This window comes from Pecten maximus, chromosome 7 (genome assembly GCF_902652985.1).
Source record: "Pecten maximus chromosome 7, xPecMax1.1, whole genome shotgun sequence".
Lineage (NCBI taxonomy): Eukaryota > Metazoa > Mollusca > Bivalvia > Pectinida > Pectinidae > Pecten > Pecten maximus.
The window spans coordinates 31,787,137-31,807,120 of record NC_047021.1 but is presented as its reverse complement, the minus strand read 5'-3'; the positions used below and the strand labels follow the sequence as shown (position 1 = coordinate 31,807,120).

General features: G+C 34.8%; 2 protein-coding genes across 4 annotated transcripts; one reads left to right on the top strand and one right to left on the bottom strand.

The window, feature by feature from the left end:
• Positions 1-849: 849 nt before the first annotated feature.
• LOC117330584 (growth hormone secretagogue receptor type 1-like) lies at positions 850-6,386 on the top strand. Its single transcript, XM_033888996.1, has 2 exons — positions 850-927; positions 4,148-6,386. Exon 2 carries the CDS (start codon positions 4,166-4,168, stop codon positions 5,489-5,491), a length of 1,326 nt encoding a protein of 441 aa, XP_033744887.1. The 5' UTR covers positions 850-927; positions 4,148-4,165; the 3' UTR covers positions 5,492-6,386.
• A 5,228-nt stretch (positions 6,387-11,614) lies between these two features.
• Positions 11,615-19,456, bottom strand: LOC117330583 (ADP-ribosylation factor 4-like). 3 transcript variants are annotated; one of them, XR_004533366.1, is made up of 7 exons: positions 19,218-19,456; positions 18,662-18,742; positions 16,274-16,383; positions 15,646-15,717; positions 15,042-15,167; positions 12,199-14,144; positions 11,615-12,147 (listed from the first exon to the last, which is right to left on the bottom strand). XR_004533366.1 is itself a non-coding variant. In XM_033888995.1 (6 exons), the coding sequence occupies exons 1-6, from the start codon at positions 19,282-19,284 to the stop codon at positions 14,052-14,054; spliced, it is 549 nt and encodes a 182-aa protein (XP_033744886.1). In that variant the 5' UTR covers positions 19,285-19,456; the 3' UTR covers positions 11,615-14,051. The 3 variants fall into 3 exon arrangements, 1 of the variants encoding a protein (XP_033744886.1); XR_004533367.1 differs by having other exon boundaries at positions 12,352-14,144; XM_033888995.1 differs by having other exon boundaries at positions 11,615-14,144.
• Between the last annotated feature and the right edge of the window lie 528 nt (positions 19,457-19,984).

Sequence of the window (19,984 nt, the reverse complement as noted above, 5' to 3'; positions counted from 1 at the left end):
ACAAGGAAAAGGCGTGTGTCTTTGCGGTAATTAGTGATATTTCGGGCCGAATTAAGAATTTTCAGATATTAATACTCGAAGCACTTTGATTTATCTTGAGAGTAAAACTGTCGTATTAATGTAAAGATTATAACTTTTACTACTTGGAAAAAATACATATTTTCCAGTAAGTTTAATTTTGACGATCTAAACTTTATTCAAACGAAGGAATACCCCTTTAAGCAGTACAAGGTTGATTTTTCCACAAAAAGACTACCTTTGATTTCAAAAGTTGAAGATCATTAAACCTGGAAAGTACTTGAGGGTTTTTTCATTAAATGTTCCCATATCTCTTTGTTGTTCATGTTTAAATTTTGAGACTGACCACAAAAACACAGACATCCAGATACCATCTAGAATTTGTACAGATACATTTTGATGTAAAAACATTTCACACAGCCCTAGCACTGGCATTGACATTCTTCACAATCCACATGCAAGAAGTTCGAAACTTGCTTGAAATAAATAATTTTTTTAATATCAATGCCTGTACAAGTACATTTACGTGAAATTGTCTACCATCGAGCCCACCTGGGTATATAAGGACATCCATTAAAGCTGAATTTTACTTAAATATTAAACATGTTTGACTCAGGTATAACTAGTCTAGAATCAAACTATGTTTGTTTACAACACATCATATGTTGTCTCTGTGATAATATTAATCCACACCTACCAATTTTAGACATTTGCAGCCTTCGCTATTTACCAATTCCAGATATTGTCGCCAGCATTTCCCTTTGCTCTGATTGGTTGCTGGTTCGTTGCATTGTTCCCGCGTTATATACACACTTTCTATCCCATCGGCATCTGAACATTGCCACACGCTCACACAGTGATGTGCAAAGATTTCCAAGATAGTTTCCGACAACCTTGAGAAACATTGCGGTAAGTGTTTTAGTTATATATTTTCTTTTTTTCTTTTATTTATTCATTTATTTGTTTATCTATCTATCTATCTATCTACCTATTCCAAAAGGTAAGGTATTTCTTTATTTTGTTTATCTAATAGAAATATCATTTAATTGAAATGAATTTGACATTTTTATGGAATGCGGTGCTTTTTTTAAAACACGCACTTCAATTCTATTATATGATTATGTTCAAAACAAAAAAAAGAGATATGTATTTCTTTCTATTTCTTTGTCTGGTTTGATTGAAGTTTTCCTGTAAATAATCAATGTAAAACAAATTGTTTTATTGAAAGGCGGGCAGATATTTTTGTATGTCGTATTTTTCTCTAGTTAAAGTTGCGTCATGCAAAAATTCCTATCGTAAACAATCAGGGTATTTTCGTCATAATTTGAATCGGACGTCTCGCCATTATTCTATTGTCTCAATTTCGCAGTAACAGCACCAGCCGTAGAGACCTGGGCGACGGCCTTTATAGTAGACCCTTTACCAAAAGTAACAATTTCCGGTGTATTGATGTCTGCAAATAATTCTTTTGATTCTTTCAATAAACTGTTATATTTGTACAAACAACCATAATGGTGTAGTACATGTAGCGATAAGCAGCAGTGATATTATGAACGCATACCAGTTGCATTTAACGAAAACTCCTATATATGTCGCCTAAACGAGAATAAATAAATCTCGTTCTGGAAAAGAAACGATAATTTTTTATTCAGTAGAAGATCCATAACAGAATTATATCGGATAAATTCAAATTCGCACCTGGCAAAAATTTTTTTTAAAGAAACACATAATCTAAGACGTGAAGACTCCGAGACATCCCAACTTCTGCTTATAATCACAGTTTTTCCATACATTCCAACTCCCGCTTATATTCGTTATATTCTGTACATCTTAACTTCCGGTTATCATTTCAGAAGACCGTACGACATACATCCGTCATTTTTAATCAGGAACATATGCACGGCATCCTAGCGTTCGCGTCATATCAAAGATATGTAAGATATCTTAATTAACTCCCGCTTATAATCACATACGTCCCAGTTTCTGATAAAGAGGTATGGTGCATATTGGCACGTTTCGACCTGAAGGTGACTGTTTACAAAAAAAAAAGGAAGAAAAAAAAGAGAATGGCATCAATTGATTTCTCGAATACAAAACCTTAGATATACTTATATATAAATATTCTTATAAGAAAAAAAAATGTATTTGTAAATTACAATGGATATTCCATTATTTATGACCGTAAAGTTGCATATTCGGGCTAATAGCAACTTTAGAGGGTTTTTTTCCAAATTCACATATTTTTTTACATTGAGCGCCTCGGAGGACCACCTTTTACAAAGTCTTATTTTAAACTATGTAGCAACAGCCAGCTAAATTTATATTCCTAAAAATTGGTTCTCCGATACACTGGTATCGAAAAATATATGAAATATTTTGATTTATAAATGATAAAATAAACTTCATTTTAAAACATGTCTGATTAGCTCATTTGGTAGAGCCACAGCTCTTAAAGAAGAAAAAAAAAAGAGAAAAAAGTAACGCTTAGGAGTCGGAATGTTCGGAGTTCGAATCACCAAGACGTCTCATTCTTATATATAATGTTTCTTACTACCATTTAACATTTCATGGTCTTACTTAGTATCTGAAAGAAATTCATAACAGTAAAAGTACACAAAGTTTATAACGTGTTTAGAATAAAGATAGAAATCTTGAGATAGAAAATTTTCACTTGGATAAAAAAAACTTTATTTATTTATTATACTTTTATTTCATACGATATCTTCAAAATTGACTACTGATATGTTTTCGTTATCTGTTCACAACGCCCAGGGCACCAATGGACCTAGGCGATCTATTTTGGTACTCTAGGTATCACGATTGGTCAGGTGATGTTTGACCAGTATTTTTAGCTCAAATTATCATCGAAAAACGACCTTTCTTCTTTCTTAAAAGTTTAGTACAGCATCCCAACAATGCCGACATTTCAGTTTCGATCAGGCAACAAAATGATCACTTGCTTCAAAGCATGCGACCTTCGGATCTACTGGGAATCATCCAACTGTTAATGATCAGCTTATATCGAAATCCAACAAGTTATTTTCACGCATGAATGTCTTGGTCAAGTTGTTCAAAATGTGATTGGTTTGATTAGTTTAAAAGCTCATTTCTCCTTTACTCCAAAACAATCGGAGTGTGTGTATTCCTTAAAATAGACAGGTAGGAAGAGAATGACGAGTGTTATAGTTTCATAAATTTTGTCAAGTTAGTTTTACCACAAATGATTTATCAGGATTTTTAAATTGTTGTTCAACTGTGATTAGCCTGATCACCTTTTGAACAACTGGGTCCAGATGTTAGCTGAATTACTCTTACCGTTAATGTAGGACCATTTATCGATTTCTGTTTTGAATAAGCTACCCAAATATTCGCATTTATGTTTTGCAAAAACGGGAATTGAATAAGATATTATTTCAATCAACTATTAGTCCGATAATAGTCCGATATCGGTATATTAAAGCGGACAGTCGGAAATATCGGTTTGAAATCTTAGTTGAATGTCGCTAACATTAGCCTCCCCGATCGGACATGGAAAGGTACGAGTATATGGAAGGGGCCTGCTGTTGATATTGCACAAGATCTTCAGAAAATTCAGTCGAGGGGGTCACCTGTCCAACCACGTGGGTTTTCTCCAATGCTCAGGTTTCCTACCACAGAAAGCTCCCAGGCACGTCTCCACACGGGCGATACAACTTGTTCATAATCGTTTTTAAATAAATAACGTTGATATTTCTACTTTTTCCATTTGTTATGTATGGGGTTTTATTCGCCTGTATTCCAAGCATTGTCGTCTGTAAATTAAACAACTCTCACCTCCGTCTACAAACATTGACAGTAGGCTTCTCCATTTTCCGATTAAAATGTAGCATATCGCGCATAAATCTTCAGATTTTCAGATAATAACACAGGACTTGGAATTATTTATCAATCATTAACAGAAAGTAAATCTTACACAAACTCCGGGATCAAAGCGATCAAACTGTTTGAACCGCAAAACGAAAACGGCCCATGTGATATTCAGTAAAATGCCTCGGAATCAGATTTTGAAATCAGTTGTTAGTATCAGCACCAAATACACAATGAAAAAATGATGAAAACCATCTTTTATAAATTCTCTCTTTTGTTTCAGATCAGACAGAAGATAAATATGTCTATCGACATTTTCAACAATGAGTCGATGTCTAACATCACCGGAAGTGGCGTCACCGGAAGCAGTGTCATTAATGAAGGCAACAGTTCTGGGGAAATTCCGGATGTTCAAGAAATAGATCATCTGCAGAAAGTGCTGAACGGTTTGGCTTACTTTGACTACTTCTATTTCCCTACCTTCTTGTTTCTCGGACTTGCTGGAAACACTATGACCATTATCATCATGAACAGCAAATCATTCTCTAAACTGAACTCCCGTCTTCTTCTGATTTGCCTCGCTTTTTCGGACACGCTCCTTCTCCTCACCCAGCCATTCAACAAGAAGTTTGTAATAAAGATGCTCGGAACAGATTTGCGGGCGCTCTCCGATATTGGATGCAAGATTTTCTTCGTCTTTTTTAGGACCGGAAAGATGACGTCATCATGGATTGTTGTTTTTCTTTGCGTTGAGCGTTTCATAGCCGTGTGGTTCCCTTTGAAGGCGAAAAGAATAAATACAAAATTGAAAACCATTATAGCACTCGCTATCGTCTATTTGGTAATGATAACTTTCAATAGCGTATGGTCATTCAGTTCTCTTATTGTCAAAGGCATGTGTTACCCGGATGCGTATGACCGATCAGATCCATATTTGTCCGCCAAATATGCCAACATGATCTACATGGGCTGTGCCCTTTACTCCATCGCTCCAATGTGCATCATGGCCGTCCTAACAACCCTAATTCTGTACAAACTGGCAGTGTACCGGAACAAGAGGAAGCAAATGACGTCACGAGCCAAATCCGATACCGAAGGTGTAAAAATTACGGCCATGTTGTTAGGAATCGTCACCGCTTACATCGTTCTTGTCCTGCCCGTCACCATGTTGCATCTCTTTGCTTTCTTTTTCAAAATCAACGCTTTCGGAAATAACGCCAAGGGGTTCCTCGTCTTTAAGGAAGTCTCTCAATTGTTGGAACAGCTGAATTACTCCATCAACTTTTTCCTCTATATCATGACATCCACCCAGTTCCGAGATGGTATCTATGATCTCCTTAAAATCGGCCAATGTAAAATCCGCTGTCGATCCATTACACATAGCGCCACGACCAATCAACATACCAACTCGTCCAAACATCAAAAAACCAACTCGTCCAAAAACGCCAAATCTCAAGATCCGCCGAAGAAGGAAACTAATAATGGGAATGGAATTGATATAGAAGCTGATGTCGTCAATGATGTCAAGAATGGAGGAGCAAACGGTGTCGATGAACACCTAGCGAATGACGTCCGAGTCGAAACAGGAAAAGATCCTACACAAATTATAGAGAACAATCGTTTGTAATTTGACAGATTCCACTTTTGGGGTTGGGTGAGGTGTATTTATCTATTAATTGTATGTATTTAACTTATTCCTACGAGAATCAAGCAAGTTTTATATGATGATATTGTATATGAGAAACTCGATTGGAAGATTGAATAGAGGTATGTCCCGCGGGCTTGATGGAATTTTAAATGATTATTAAACTGAATGCAAAAACCTCCTGATTCCTGTACTGACTAAATTGTTTTTAATTATATTTTTGAATCTTGATACTTTCCGGAAAGCTGATCATCTGCTATTATTTTTCCTGGGCATGACAAAGGCAATGTAATTTTAGAGGAATTAGTCTCATGAGGTGTGTTTGTAAACTGTTTACTTCGATCCTAAACAGTCGCCTATTAAAAGTCTGGGGAAATAATAATATCCTGAGTAATGGAGTCTTTGAATTTCCACCTGACCTCAGTACAGTTTATATTATTTTAGCAATTAATTCCATAATTACTAAAACCCTTACATCAAAGAAAAAACGTATTGTTGTTCTGTAGATTTCCGAAAGGCTTTTCATTTCATTGATAGAGTGAGACTTTGGTGTAAACTTCTGAAAAACGGATTTCATGGTAAAATTTTTAAAATCATTAAATCTCTATCATGAGCACAAATCCTAATGTTACTGTTAAAGGTGTGTGCTCTGTTTTGTTTTTGTTTTGTTTTTTTAATTTAGGATTATTACAAGGCGAATATTCATCGCTATTTTTGCTCTTTATTAAAGATTTTGAAACTGACTTCACCGAAAATTGTAATGAGTATTATACTTTAGGAGAACTTACTCTATTTCTGCTTTTATATATGGATGATTAAGTGTTGTTTTCTGAAAGTGTCAGAGAAAGCGATTTTTCAGTGTTTCAATAATGATATCACGTCTCAGTTGAATTCGATCAAATATAGGGACAAGTCGTGTGTTGGTATGTTGTTCATTGTAGATTTTATAATGTTGTCAATTAATTAATGTTAATGAATCGTTGAGTTTTGTCTTTATGTTTAATTAAAGTTGTCTATTATTTAAAGTGTTGTCGTTATTGAGTGTGTAGCTTTTCGGCGGTGATGGACATAAAAACTCTATTACAGTTGAGGTGTAAATGGAATAAGATTAAATCACATACAATTTCCAACTATTTAAACCAGATTAACAAGAGCAATGTCGCAAACGTCTCGACCGATGCCATTTCATCGAATAATATGGACGAAGGGAAGCAATCCATATTAGCGGTAGACTATTTGGTCAAATCTCAAGCAATATAACATTTCGGTACCAAGCTCGTATAAAATAATTGCAATAAAGTATATTACTGTCCAACCGATATCTAATCTAAAACGTCGATATTTTAACTCGGTGTCCTTCTGTTTTTATTTAATTATTTGATTTTCAATTCACACATGTGACGCCGCCATAAGTTCTATTTATTTATTCACTTCACAATGCACGTGACGTCGTCATAAGTTCTATTTATTTATTCACTTCACAATGCACGTGACGCCGTCATAAGTTATACATATTTATTTACTTCACAATGCACGTGACGCCGTCATAAGTTATATAGAGGATATCTCACAGTGTACTCAGTAATACCAAATATATTTCATAAGTTGGGCTAATATTTTGGTATTTTCCGCGAGTGCGTAGCACGAATGAAACAGATCAAATGCCAGCCACACCAGTGGAATATATTTGGTATTACTGAAGATACTGTTGGATTCTGTTTATTAGCAAAATCTACCGGGGCAGGTTTAAAGTTACCCCATTGTCGTTTGTAAACAGTGCTTTGATTGGTCAAATCAGTCAAAATGTCTAGTGAAAAATATCAGAAAATGTGATATTGTTCACTAGTGAAAATATCACTTCTGTAGAATGAATAATTTTTGATATTTCACCGGTAAAAATGTAATAACTATATATACAAATGTACATGTAACTGTCGTGTAATGTATTGACTGTACCCACATGTCTGTTTAAAATGTATGTTGATTGATTATTCGTTGTCTCTGATGGCGTCGACATTGGAAAAGGTCGAATGCAACACCATCTTTTGACAACATAATAGCAAAGAGGGGTAGATGGGGACGGGGGGACGGGTGGGGGGGGGGGGGGGGGGGGGGGGGGGCTGAAATCTGTTAGAATCCTAGTATACATAAAAATTAATATTAATTTTCCTGATCAGACAGAATTTCCAAAAAGAAGAAGGTTCTCGATGAGAGGAATAATGAATTAAGTTCAAGGAAGAGCGTTAAAAGAGTTAAAAGGAAATGATCGGTGGCCACGACGACGGTGTTGAACAACAAGATTGGCTCTAAATAATTCCTTAGTGTACTGGCATGTTTTTCATCGTGTATGTATGATATTACTTTGTCCTTACCTGTGGAAATACGTGTTGGGTACCTCAGGAACGTCTGTCTTATAAATGGCATTTTTTAAAAGCAAAAAAAGATACGCTGTGTCTGATATCTAGGGGCAATGGCTTCCAGTCTTTTTGTGGAGGGGAAAAAGGATAGGTTAGATAATTCTAATCTATAGTTCACAAGTTATAGTTTTCTGCATTACGAATATTGTGCTGAGAATTATTAGCAACGACTGGAGGGAGTAGGGTGTTGAGATATTAGGGAGTAATATAATTGTACATCTTCAATAAACAATTGAAGGTTTTCGACGGGATCGTTTCTGAGCTAAAAGTTCCCACCTCTTTTGCACATCTCTTGTATTTCTGCCTTCGGAAGAAGGGACCAGTGAGCACCATTTTTGAGGAATACCTTTAACACATAGCCAAAAGCTCAACTCTGATAGCAAAAAGTGAGGAAGGAGTACGTTTAGGAAGACGGAAAGAGAACCATGCAACAACAGAGCTGAATCATTTATCGAAGTCCTATCCCCAGGGCTTGGTAATATACGTTTAATTAATAGCTTGTGTCAATGACATTGAAATGACAAAGTAATTTTCTTTAAAACTACGATTTAGTCTTCAAAACTTACAAAAGTCAAAGTCAACCAGTTAGATATCCATTGTGTTAGCCCAAGTGGCTCTGACCAGACCTACGGACATTTTGGTCAGAATGGTCTAAATATCTAACCTCATGATATTGAATCCTCGGCGATCCCTCAGGCGATCTAGATTTATAATATTGACAACATTTTACCATTTAATTCATCCCGTGTAACATATGCTCAGCCACATTAACACTTTTTTTCAGTCATGGGCATTAATATCTGCTAATTAACACCCTGAGTTTAAATCCAATATCCCAGATATGTACCGTACACTGTGACTCCTATATGCATGGTATATATTGAATTTTAACTCTGGTTGTTAATTACCATAGGGACTTGACACGAATTCCCAACCCACGGTCTAGCATATGTATATATATAATATATATACCGTGGGTTGGGAGTTGATGCCAAGTCCCTATGGTAAATACCAGCTTCAAGCGCATGTGGTTCAGATGAACATAATAAATCAACATTCCCATTTTAAAAGCACTTCGCTGGGAAACGTTTTCACACGTCCAAAACTTGTCGAATCAAAATTCCATTTAAAGTAAAACTCTATTACTCACTTGAACATTTCAGTAAATATGGCAAAATACTCTAATTTTAGTTATACATTGTATTTCAATTTGTTCAGTTGTTAACAATATTGTTACAAAGGGCGATAACTCGGTAAGTTACTATCGAATAATTCCCATTTTCTATCTCGTTCGAGATCTTGTCGATATATATGTCTACACACAAAGTTTCATCAGATTTGTCAATATATGGTTACATACAAAGTTTCATCAGATTTGTCAATATATGGTTACATACAAAGTTTCATCAGATTTGTCAATATATGGTTACATACAAAGTTTCATCAGATTTGTCAATATATGGTTACATACAAAGTTTCATCAAACATCTATTCAAGTTATCCTGTTCATAAGGTAATCGTTGACGGACTGTCAGATGGACGGACGGACGGACGCCGGACACCACGGACGGGCATAAGCTCACCTTGGTCCTTTGGACCAGATAAGCTAAAACAACTATATGTCATGAATATGGTGAGGAAGTATGTCTTCTGACAACCCAAACTGCAATCGGGAACCGTCGGCACTTTCCGTAAACGAGAAAATACGTATTTTCTCGTTTACGGAAAGTGCCGACGGTTCCCGATTGCCAAAACTGCAGTGCCCGACCGACAATGCCTTATCGTTTGTCAGACTACAACATTCCCACTCGCGTTGCTCCAGCATTAAAACCAAACGTGTGTTTATCACTTTCCTAGTTCATGACTTCTCATCCTGTTACATTTCTAAATGTATTTGAAGTGGAAACAAAACTATTTTACATGATGAGTCTCGTAACGTTGGCCATTGACCCCAATTGATGTTTCCACTGGAGTAGTTGCTGTAAGAAATATCTGTCATGTCCTTGTAAACAATTTCTGCGCAACACATGACGGCAGTCATTGACATGATAACGAGTCTTCGTTCTATCCTATTTACGCTTACAATATCCACTAAAAATTTTTGCAACGGTTTTTCTTATAAACTGACACAATGCAATCATTTCTTTTTCAGATATAGCTGGAAAACTGACTTCTTCAGTTGGTGATAATATATTAAATTTTGATCTCCTATCTAATTTTCTGAAAACAAAGCTGTCGCCAGCCACTGTTTCAGTATCCCCAATGGTACAGTTGACTTTACACTTCGGAACCGATGTTCGCTTGGTGAGCATAAGGCAATCGGCCTAGATGAAATCAGCTCAAAATTAGCTGGTTCAAAAATGGCTCCATCACTCACCTATATCATGAACATGAAAGTGGTACATTTCCCAGTGATTGGAAGCTCGCAAAAGTTATACCTTTGAAATGTGGCAAGGCTTCAGAGCTGTCCCAATTACAAGTCTATTTCAGTTCTACCTATAATGGCCATAATACAGGAGAGACATGTTCCTAGTTCTTTCCATGACTTTTTAAACACCCATGATCTCCTCATATCATCAGTTAGGTTTCCGTGAAAACCAATCCTGTGAAACAGCCCTCTTGAATATTGTTGATTCCTGGGCTGAGGAAATAGATCATGGAAACTTAAATGGAGTTGTGTTCCTGGACTTCAGAAAGGCTTTTGACCTTGTAAACCATGACGTACTAGTGGAGAAGATAAAGCTTTACCTAATGAACTGAGAATATCACCGTCTTATACTACTTTTAGAAAGAAAGCGATCAACCATTTCTGTGATACATATTTTAGATGATATATCAAATTTCTAGCTCACCTGTCCGAAGGGAAATTGAGCTTATGTAGTGATGCGCGTCCGTCGTCAACTTTTTCCTTTAAACAACTTCTTCTCAAAATCCAAGAGGCCTAAGAGACCTGATATTGGTCATGTGTCATACTGGGATGAAGGGCTACCAAGTATGTTCAAATGAATGACCTTGACCTTCATTCAAGGTCACAGGGGTCAAATATGCTGAAATCTTTAAACAACTTCTTAATAACCAAGAGGCCCAAGGACTTAATATTTGACCTTAAGCATGCTGGGGTGAAAGGAATGACCTTAACCTATATTCAAGGTCACATAGGTCAAATAGGCTGAATTCTTCTAACAATGATTTCTCGATAGCAAAGAGACCTGATGTTAGGCCAGTTGTGTACTGGAATGAAGGACTAGGAAATGTATTGGCATGAACCCAGCCTCAATGATATTTGAATAAAGTGGTTATCAGCATAGTATCTGCAGAAATAACCTAAATCAACTTCAAAGTTGCTGTAAAGCCAGGTGAGCAATACAGGCTTATTGGGCATCTTGTTAATGTATGCTACATTATCATGTATTCTCGTCAATTTTTTTTATTTTTGTTATATTAGCATGCATGTACACTACACGAGGCTCTGGCCATTTAACTTATCTTCTGTAAGCATGATATATACATTATTATATGTTATGTTGTTCCTAGTCATACTTTATGCATTTTAAGTACGTCAAGTTTATTTATCTACACTAACTCAGATGACCCTGAGGAAGATTAGCCTTTGGCTAAATCAAGTTTATCCTCAGTAAATAAGTACATTATTTAATGTATTATCATAATAATTAGAGAAAAGAATACAATGTGTTCACTCACACTTTTATTCATGAATGGCAAATTGTACAGTTATCACATTGATGAATACAATGTAGGACCAACATCTAAATATTGGTAAAATAATGTGATTTTGACCCCTCAATGTTCAACCATTATTTTTCAAATGGCAACAACTAAAATTAATCTACCAGTATTTCGTATCTAATCACCTTTTATATGTACATATTTTCTGAAACACCATAGTTGGTCTTTTAGTTCACACCATCTCACTCTTTTTTCTGATTTTATACATAACGGTGTCAAAACAAAGATAGTAATTCCGGTAGATCTTAAGTGAAGTGAAACATTCTCACAGAATTCAACATACAATGTGAATACATATTGATAATGTACATTTGTACTTCAATCACACAGCTAAGTACATAATAGTACAAAAAGTAGTAATATCCAGCTAGCTTTTTATGGAACAGATTTCAAACTAGTCTTTTTCTAAACAGACTGTACTTTTATGGAACAGGCTAGGGCCAGCTAGACTGACATTTATGGAACATTCTGTACCTATCCAGACTTTTATGGGACAGACCATACCCAGGAAATCACATTCTGTACCTATCCAGACTTTTATGGGACAGACCATACCCAGGAAATCACATTCTGTACCTATCCAGACTTTTATGGGACAGACCATACCCAGGAAATCACATTCTGTACCTATCCAGACTTTTATGGGACAGACCATACCCAGGAAATCACATTCTGTACCTATCCAGACTTTTATGGGACAGACCATACCCAGGAAATCCTTTGGGGATAGACATTCTACCTGTAAAGACAATATTTCCTGTTATTTGGACATCTGACCCCTTTGGCTGGATTCTGGAAGTTACGTTATAAACATATCTGTGTCCTGTTTTGGCAACAACACATCTTCTTAGTGAAATTGGACAATTACACATTTAAATCCACTGGCTTTAAATCCACTAGCTTTCTGATATAGAGAATTGGTATGGACTACTACCCGGTATATTGAATATGAAACAGTGCTTCACAAAATTAAAACCCCTCATTCTTTCCAAGAACAAACTGATAAAAACAGATTCCACAAAAACTACATCACAATACTGGTTATCCCCCTTTTCCCCCTCTCACCACAATATCACTTTAATCCGATAAATGGCAGCAATACACAGATTAAATCCTACAATTGGACACAAAATACATTTAAAAGGAATAAGTATAAGAAACAAAAGAAATGCATGATAAGTCAAACTTTCTAAATGGAAAACCTCAGCTTTCTTTCACTCATGTAATTTTCATATATACACACTATTTCACATATTTTAAATACATTTATACAAAAGCTCCCAAATTCTTATAACCTTTCATCCCAGCTATGTTTTATATCATCAAATGAAGTATTTCATGTACCGTCTAGAAGGAGCATGCACAACAAGACATTGGTCATGTAAACAACACGTGTCCATATACGGCATCTTCTGTATGTGTCAGTCAGGTCCATTCTGACCACTGTCCCTTCTGACATTCAAATATGGCAGTAGATCACAAATTGTGAAACACCAATCTGGTGACAGACACCTTTTAATTCGCACAAAGTGATAAAAAAATGTTATACAAAGATATCCTGATATTATACCTGTGTATATGGTAAATTACGGGATCACAACAGGTGTTGTAAATTAATAACGATCATACTGTCAAACTGTCGTAAACCAATATCGGTCATTTAGTTACAACTGATGCAATGTTGTAAATCAATAACAGCCATGTTGTTTCTGCCCACTGATGTATGTGTAATATTAAAAATATTGCGTATAATTTATATACAGGATACTGGTTTTTAATAACGGCTCTCTCTGGGTTTTTTTACTGATTACTTTATGAACCCTTCCCCTAGATAAATCTCCTATATATTCTAATGCTGAATAAAACCTATAGTTCAGTAATGCACAAACCATATGCAGTTGATTGGAGGATTTCAGCAAGATCATAGTCAAAACACTGTACTAAAAGGGAGATCATTTCCTATCGAAATTACAACTAGTGTATTTTTAACAATGGCACTTTCTGTGTTTAATCCGTTAATCATAAACTGATACTTATTCTAAAGTGATCCATTTCAACAAAATATATATCACTGCAAAGTCTTGAAAATTGTTTTAAGCAAGGTCCCGTCTATTGATGCTGGCATAAAAAATAAAGTTTTTATTTCCTAAATGTTTATATAGTTTCAAGTAATACACCATGTACAACTTAATATTTGGAGCATGCGTATATTGATCGTAATCGCTACATTTAACAGATATTCTGACTATCTGTGATTAACATGACTAGAACTTGCTAAATATGAACCTTGTTCCATCGAGTTCTTCTGTGTTGTATTTTTTTTTATGACAAAGACCTTTGTGTTGAGAGAAGCTGTTTTACAAGTGTTATGGAAGAGTTCATGACTTGGACTTGGAAAGTTCAGCTGATAACCAATCCAAGCCTTCATACAATCCTGTTCCAGCGGTCGCCACTGCGCTCTGTGCATACCACTGAAAATCAATAAATGTTGCAAATGAATGAAGAAATTCACACTTTTTTTGTAGGGATATCTCAATGAAACATCTACAAAATTATGTGTTCATATATATATTATGGCCGTTCATGCTTAAAGCCACATACTCCCAAAGGAAATTTACAAAATGTTTACATTTTGACCACTTTATAGATTTCAGACTTAATATATACCTAACAAATTATCGCGAATCAAAAACTGGATGAAAATTTGTATTTATGAAAGTACTGATAAGCTATAAAGAGAATATTTTACTAATATGTTTAAATGAAAGCAATGATAGGTAAGTTCATGCATACTCGATATATAAACAACAGCCATGTTTGTAGTTTATGAGTGGTGTACATTGTTGTAGCCTCGTTCTCGGCTCCGTGACAAATATCACGAAAAACATAAATGCAGTGACTTATTTTATACACTGAAGTTGCAAGGATTCCCCCATTCAACCGTTCACTTCAACCGTCATTTTAATGTTAGGAGAGCGTGAATGAGCATCTGAGATTGTCATAAATATGTGTATAACTAGAAATTTAGGTTATTTGGGAGTATGCGGCTTTAAACGATGGATTTATCTATTATCTTCTGTCAAAACAGTGAAAATAGTCAAAAGAGTGAAAATAGTCAAAACAAAGACAAATATCCCAAAGAAATACTAATTTCTCGATCATTGCATAAATAATCAACAAAACATTTTGCTTGCAGAAAGAAAAAAAAACAGAATTTTACAATTTTAACACTAAAATAGTAGTACAAAGAAATCCATACTATAATTTTTTTCTCCAACTGTATAGAGATTTGAAAAAAAAAAAAGATGAACATTAACATTAACTAATGAGCACTAATAGATGGCCAATATTCATGGTGTCCCACATACCTTCGTATCTCTAAAGTTGTTTAAGCCCAATTTTTCTGTGATTTCCGAAATACTCAATGCATTAGGTAGATCTTGCTTGTTACAAAATACAAGGAGAAAAGCACCTTTCAGCTCATCCTCCTGAAGCTGCAAAAGAAAGAAAGCTTTGAAGGTTTTGGTTGAATTTTCATGTAATGATGAATGAATACCTCAGAGCTTGAAATTTTTCAGAGCGAAAAGCTATAAAGAGCATACTATTTTGAAGAATTCTTAACTTTTTTCAGATTCAGTCCTGAACATAATTGCTTTAATTATAATAATGTAACTTAAACTAGTGTAAAATAAAACTAACAATAACAAATGATCTCCATTAAATAATTACATTATTGTTTGTTGTCTCTAAGTCGACCAAGATTAAAAACAAGTATTCACATCAAAAAAGAAATAAGTTAGTATGGTTACTGAAATTGTTTCCATATGGTATAGCATCAAGCAAGGCTGTCAAAGAAAGGTCAGCAATGACCACAAAAAATTTACATAATGATTGGTTAGTGGGTGACATTAGTGGACATCCAAAATTTCCACTCCAGTTCCTTGATGGCAAGCAACAGAAATTATAACTTACTATTTTAGTGAGTTCATCTTTGGCTTCTTCTATTCTTTCTCGGTCGTTACTGTCCACCACAAATATCAAACCCTAAAATGATACAAGCTGATATCAATTCCTTCAGTATTATTACTAGGCTCAGAGATAAGGTGTAGCCATATAGGTAACAGGGCGAGAAAACACCCCCAGGTTCCACGGACTGGGGTCAGTTAGACTTGGTCTGTGAGCAAGTAAATATTGGTTACTACTAGCCCATCAGCAAGAGGAAATAAAAAATTTCATAACTCTTAACCTATTCCATAGAGTAATTTAAGAAACTTTTCATTGCAATTTTCAAGTAAGACTCAGAGCTATTCTAGTTATTAGAACTTTCTAACTAGCCATAAGGAACACTTACAAAAATATTCCTCCCTACCCTAAATTTTCTGACCTATAAACACAAAAATTACCTGACTTTGACAAAAATTTTACTTTCTGGACTTTCTTTTCCAAACATATTTTCAAATCTTACACACATTTTCATATTAGCACAATCATTATCTTCCAGTATATTTGTATCCAGATTCAAACCCAATTCCAAATTGTTACCTATATTTCATTAGTGTCTGATGAGACAATGATAGTTCCTAGAAATTTATATAAATACCTGTGTATTCTGGTAGTAATGTCTCCACAGAGGCCTGATCTTGTCCTGACCGCCAACATCCCACACTGTGAAGCTGATGTTTTTGTATTCTACTGTTTCTACATTGAACCCTGAAATGTTACATTACACATTGTAATAACATCACATTTATAAGACCTGGCTATACATTGTTATAATATATCACCGCACATTTACAAAACCTTGTTATACATTGTCAGGGATCACTTTGGGCAGATATTTGGGGATTTTTACCCATGTTTTTCAAAAAAATCTCATTAAAAATTCAAAATTGTACCTATTTATACAGTCAAATCTCATAGGAATTTTGCTAATCTCATAAAATCTCCCATAGGTTTTAAGAGCCAGAGTTATCCCTGCATTGTTATATCATTATCACAGTAGATTTACACAACCTTGTTATACATTCTTATACAACCTTATTCTACATTGTTATAACATCACATTGACAAAATCTGTTAATGGTTATAAAATTACATTTACACAACCTTGATATACATTGTTATAACATCAAATTTATAAAACCTTGCTATACATTTTCATAACATCACATTGATAAAACCTTGTTAATTGTTATATATGACATCACATGTACAATTTTACCTTGTTATAATTTGTTATAACATCACAGGATCTGCATGGTATATATGATATATTTTTTCAAATTTTTTCTTTACCAAGGATTTAAAAAAAAAATAATAGCTAGGCTATTGTTCTTTTTCTACCATAAACACTTTATGCTATTTCCGCTCTCCAAATGTTTGAACTTCTATTTTTTTCTTTTTAATTCATTTAAAGCAGAAATTCAATCATGCGCCATCTCTATATTTTTGTGTAAATTTCGGCCTTAAAAGCTGTCATCGCTGTGACGTTTATTTTTTTTCTTTTCATTCTTAGGTGTAGTTAGATATTAGATTTCTATACAGTGGATACCACAACTTTTTTGTGTTTTGTGTGTTCACTGTTGGCAATGCAAAATCTTTAAGTATATATTCTGTTATACAATTGCATACCATCTTCAAATGTTGTTAAAGCACCTATCTTCATATATCCATTAAATGCCGAAAAAAAAAACATTTTTCCATGGGGTAGCAACAACAAAAATTATCCTTGTGAAGATTGTTACAAAAGATGGCTAAACTTCTGGGGTGATAACTTCCGTAGAAACCGCAAGTTAGAACTCAAAAATTAAGAATCATAATATAAGCAACAGTATGGATAACAACCCCATACTGCTGTTTGCATTTCTGACATTGTCAAGTCAAAAGTGACAGGCAAACAATTAATTAGTGCACGTGGTATATATAGAGGTTACACAACGAGTGGTTGTTGGATATGGAATTTATTTCACACAAGTAAGTTATTTTTTAAAAGTTACAAAAGACACGAGCTTTAGCGAGTGTGTTGTGCAACTTTTAAAAAATAGCTTACGAGTGTGAAATAAATTCCATATACAACAATTTCGAGTCGTGTGACCTGTTTCTACCACAATAATATCGACTTGAATCAAAGGGAAACGTGGCCAAGTATAATTTCGCGTATGCAAATAAAGTGTACCGGTGACGTCCGGGACCCGGTGATGTGAAGTCATTAGATTATTGATGACGTCAATAACAATTGCAGCTTGTGTCAAAGTTCACCGTGTTAGCCAATCAAAATGCGTACAGAGTTTATACCACGTGTGGTATAAACAGATTGTTAATCAACAGCTCTAATGATTAACTGATGGTCTGAGAGTTGAATAACACACGGTATTGTGGTAGAAATGCATTGTATGTATGGTACATGCAAATTAAACTGAGGAAAACCAAAACAAAGAAAAGCAAATCCTGATGGCAGTTTTCTAGAATTGAATTATACATGGTACTTAAATGCAGGATGTTTCACAAAAACATTGTATGTTTTCTTTGATATAACTACGTAATTTGAAATAAAATAAAAAGTACGAACATTTCTTTTACCTTCAATATTTCACAAGAAATATGACTTTTGTATGTTGAAAATTGGTAGGTAATTATTATCGATACAATAAATAGAGACCTGGCGTAAACAATTGTTATTATCTCTTAATTACGATTATGACAGTGAAAACAAAACAATGCAAGATATTTTTCAGATTAATTGACTCGATCATGCATCTCGAGTCGTTTCCCTGAAAATTGGACATTTATTTTAAATGCGGCTGTTATAGATCCTATGACTTTGATCTATCTGGGAATAGTTTGGAAACATTGCATCAGACTATGATTCTTGTGTGTGTATTGTTTTTTTTCCGTTTGTGTTCATCTTTTGTACAATTCATTGATATCATATTTATAATTAGTGCACAAGACACTTCTACATACACAAACTATATGTACATATACTTACCAATTGTTGGAATTGTTGTTACAATTTCTCCCAGCTTTAACTTGTAGAGGATTGTGGTTTTACCAGCAGCATCCAAACCAACTGTAAATCATTAAAAAAATCAAGTATTCAAGCTACTGGGCCACTTTGACATGAAAATACGATACATGTTGTACTGCCACTATCGGTGTCTACTAGTACAGATCTGGAATAAAGTCTATCAGATACGTAAAGTAGAGCTTCAGTTTTTTTTCGCTTATAAACACCACACTATTCTTCTAATGGTACTTTGTTAAATAATGATATATTTTTTTTAATTCCTGGAGTAGGAGGGGGGGGGGGGGGGGGGGGGGGGGGGGGGGCACTGCAGTGATCTAGAATATTCCAAGATACTGATATAACAGTACTCGACTTAAATGTACATTGCATGTAATTAGTCTAATTGCTGTTACAGTATACAGTAGTTTATCCTGCTCAGGGACAACTGTAATTTTTGGTAGGGAGATATGACATATGATTAATAACACAAAACTTTGACAGTCATCGACATTCTACCCGGTGAAGTACGTATACCTACCCATGAGGATTCTCATTTGTTTATTCCCAAACAATCGGTTGAATACACTGCTTATTGTCAAGCCCATGTTGTTGAAGATACGGTATTCCAAACGTCTCAAAAAATGTCACACGTGGAAAATAAACAATAGTATATCTTCCTTTTCTGTCAGCTACAGGCGTCGTTGTCAGAAACGTGGATTTTATGTCACTTTTGCCACGTCAATCTTGCCAACTCTAACATTGATGACGTATCCGGCAAAATCCCATCACTGGAAATGTTGAATTTACGAAATCCTTAAAAATATGGAAGGGTGAGTCTAAAAATGAGTAATGAAAAGAAAGGATAAAATATCTATCGATATATATATATATATTTACATGTATAATAAGGGTTACCAAAATTTAATTGATTGCATGGATAACAATTAGAACTCGGAAAAAATACTCTGGAAATTATAGATTTTAACACAGTAAATCATGAATAAGAGTTATCTCCCTTGTAACATTCGACCACGGATCCACATTGTTAATATGTTTCTGTTGCCAATTTTACCTTCATATATGTTTCTGCACGATTCTCTTTAATATTATATGAAAAAAAAGGTAAATGAAATATCCCCCAAATAATTTCAACTTCACTCCTCTGATAGATCTCTGACTTGTAGATATCACACCACCACAATTTAAAACAGTAAGTTTTGATGATTTCCAGCAGTAGTGAAGTGTACAATACTAAAAAAAAATTCAACAAAGATTCATTAGCTTTTGTCATTATATCTTAAACAC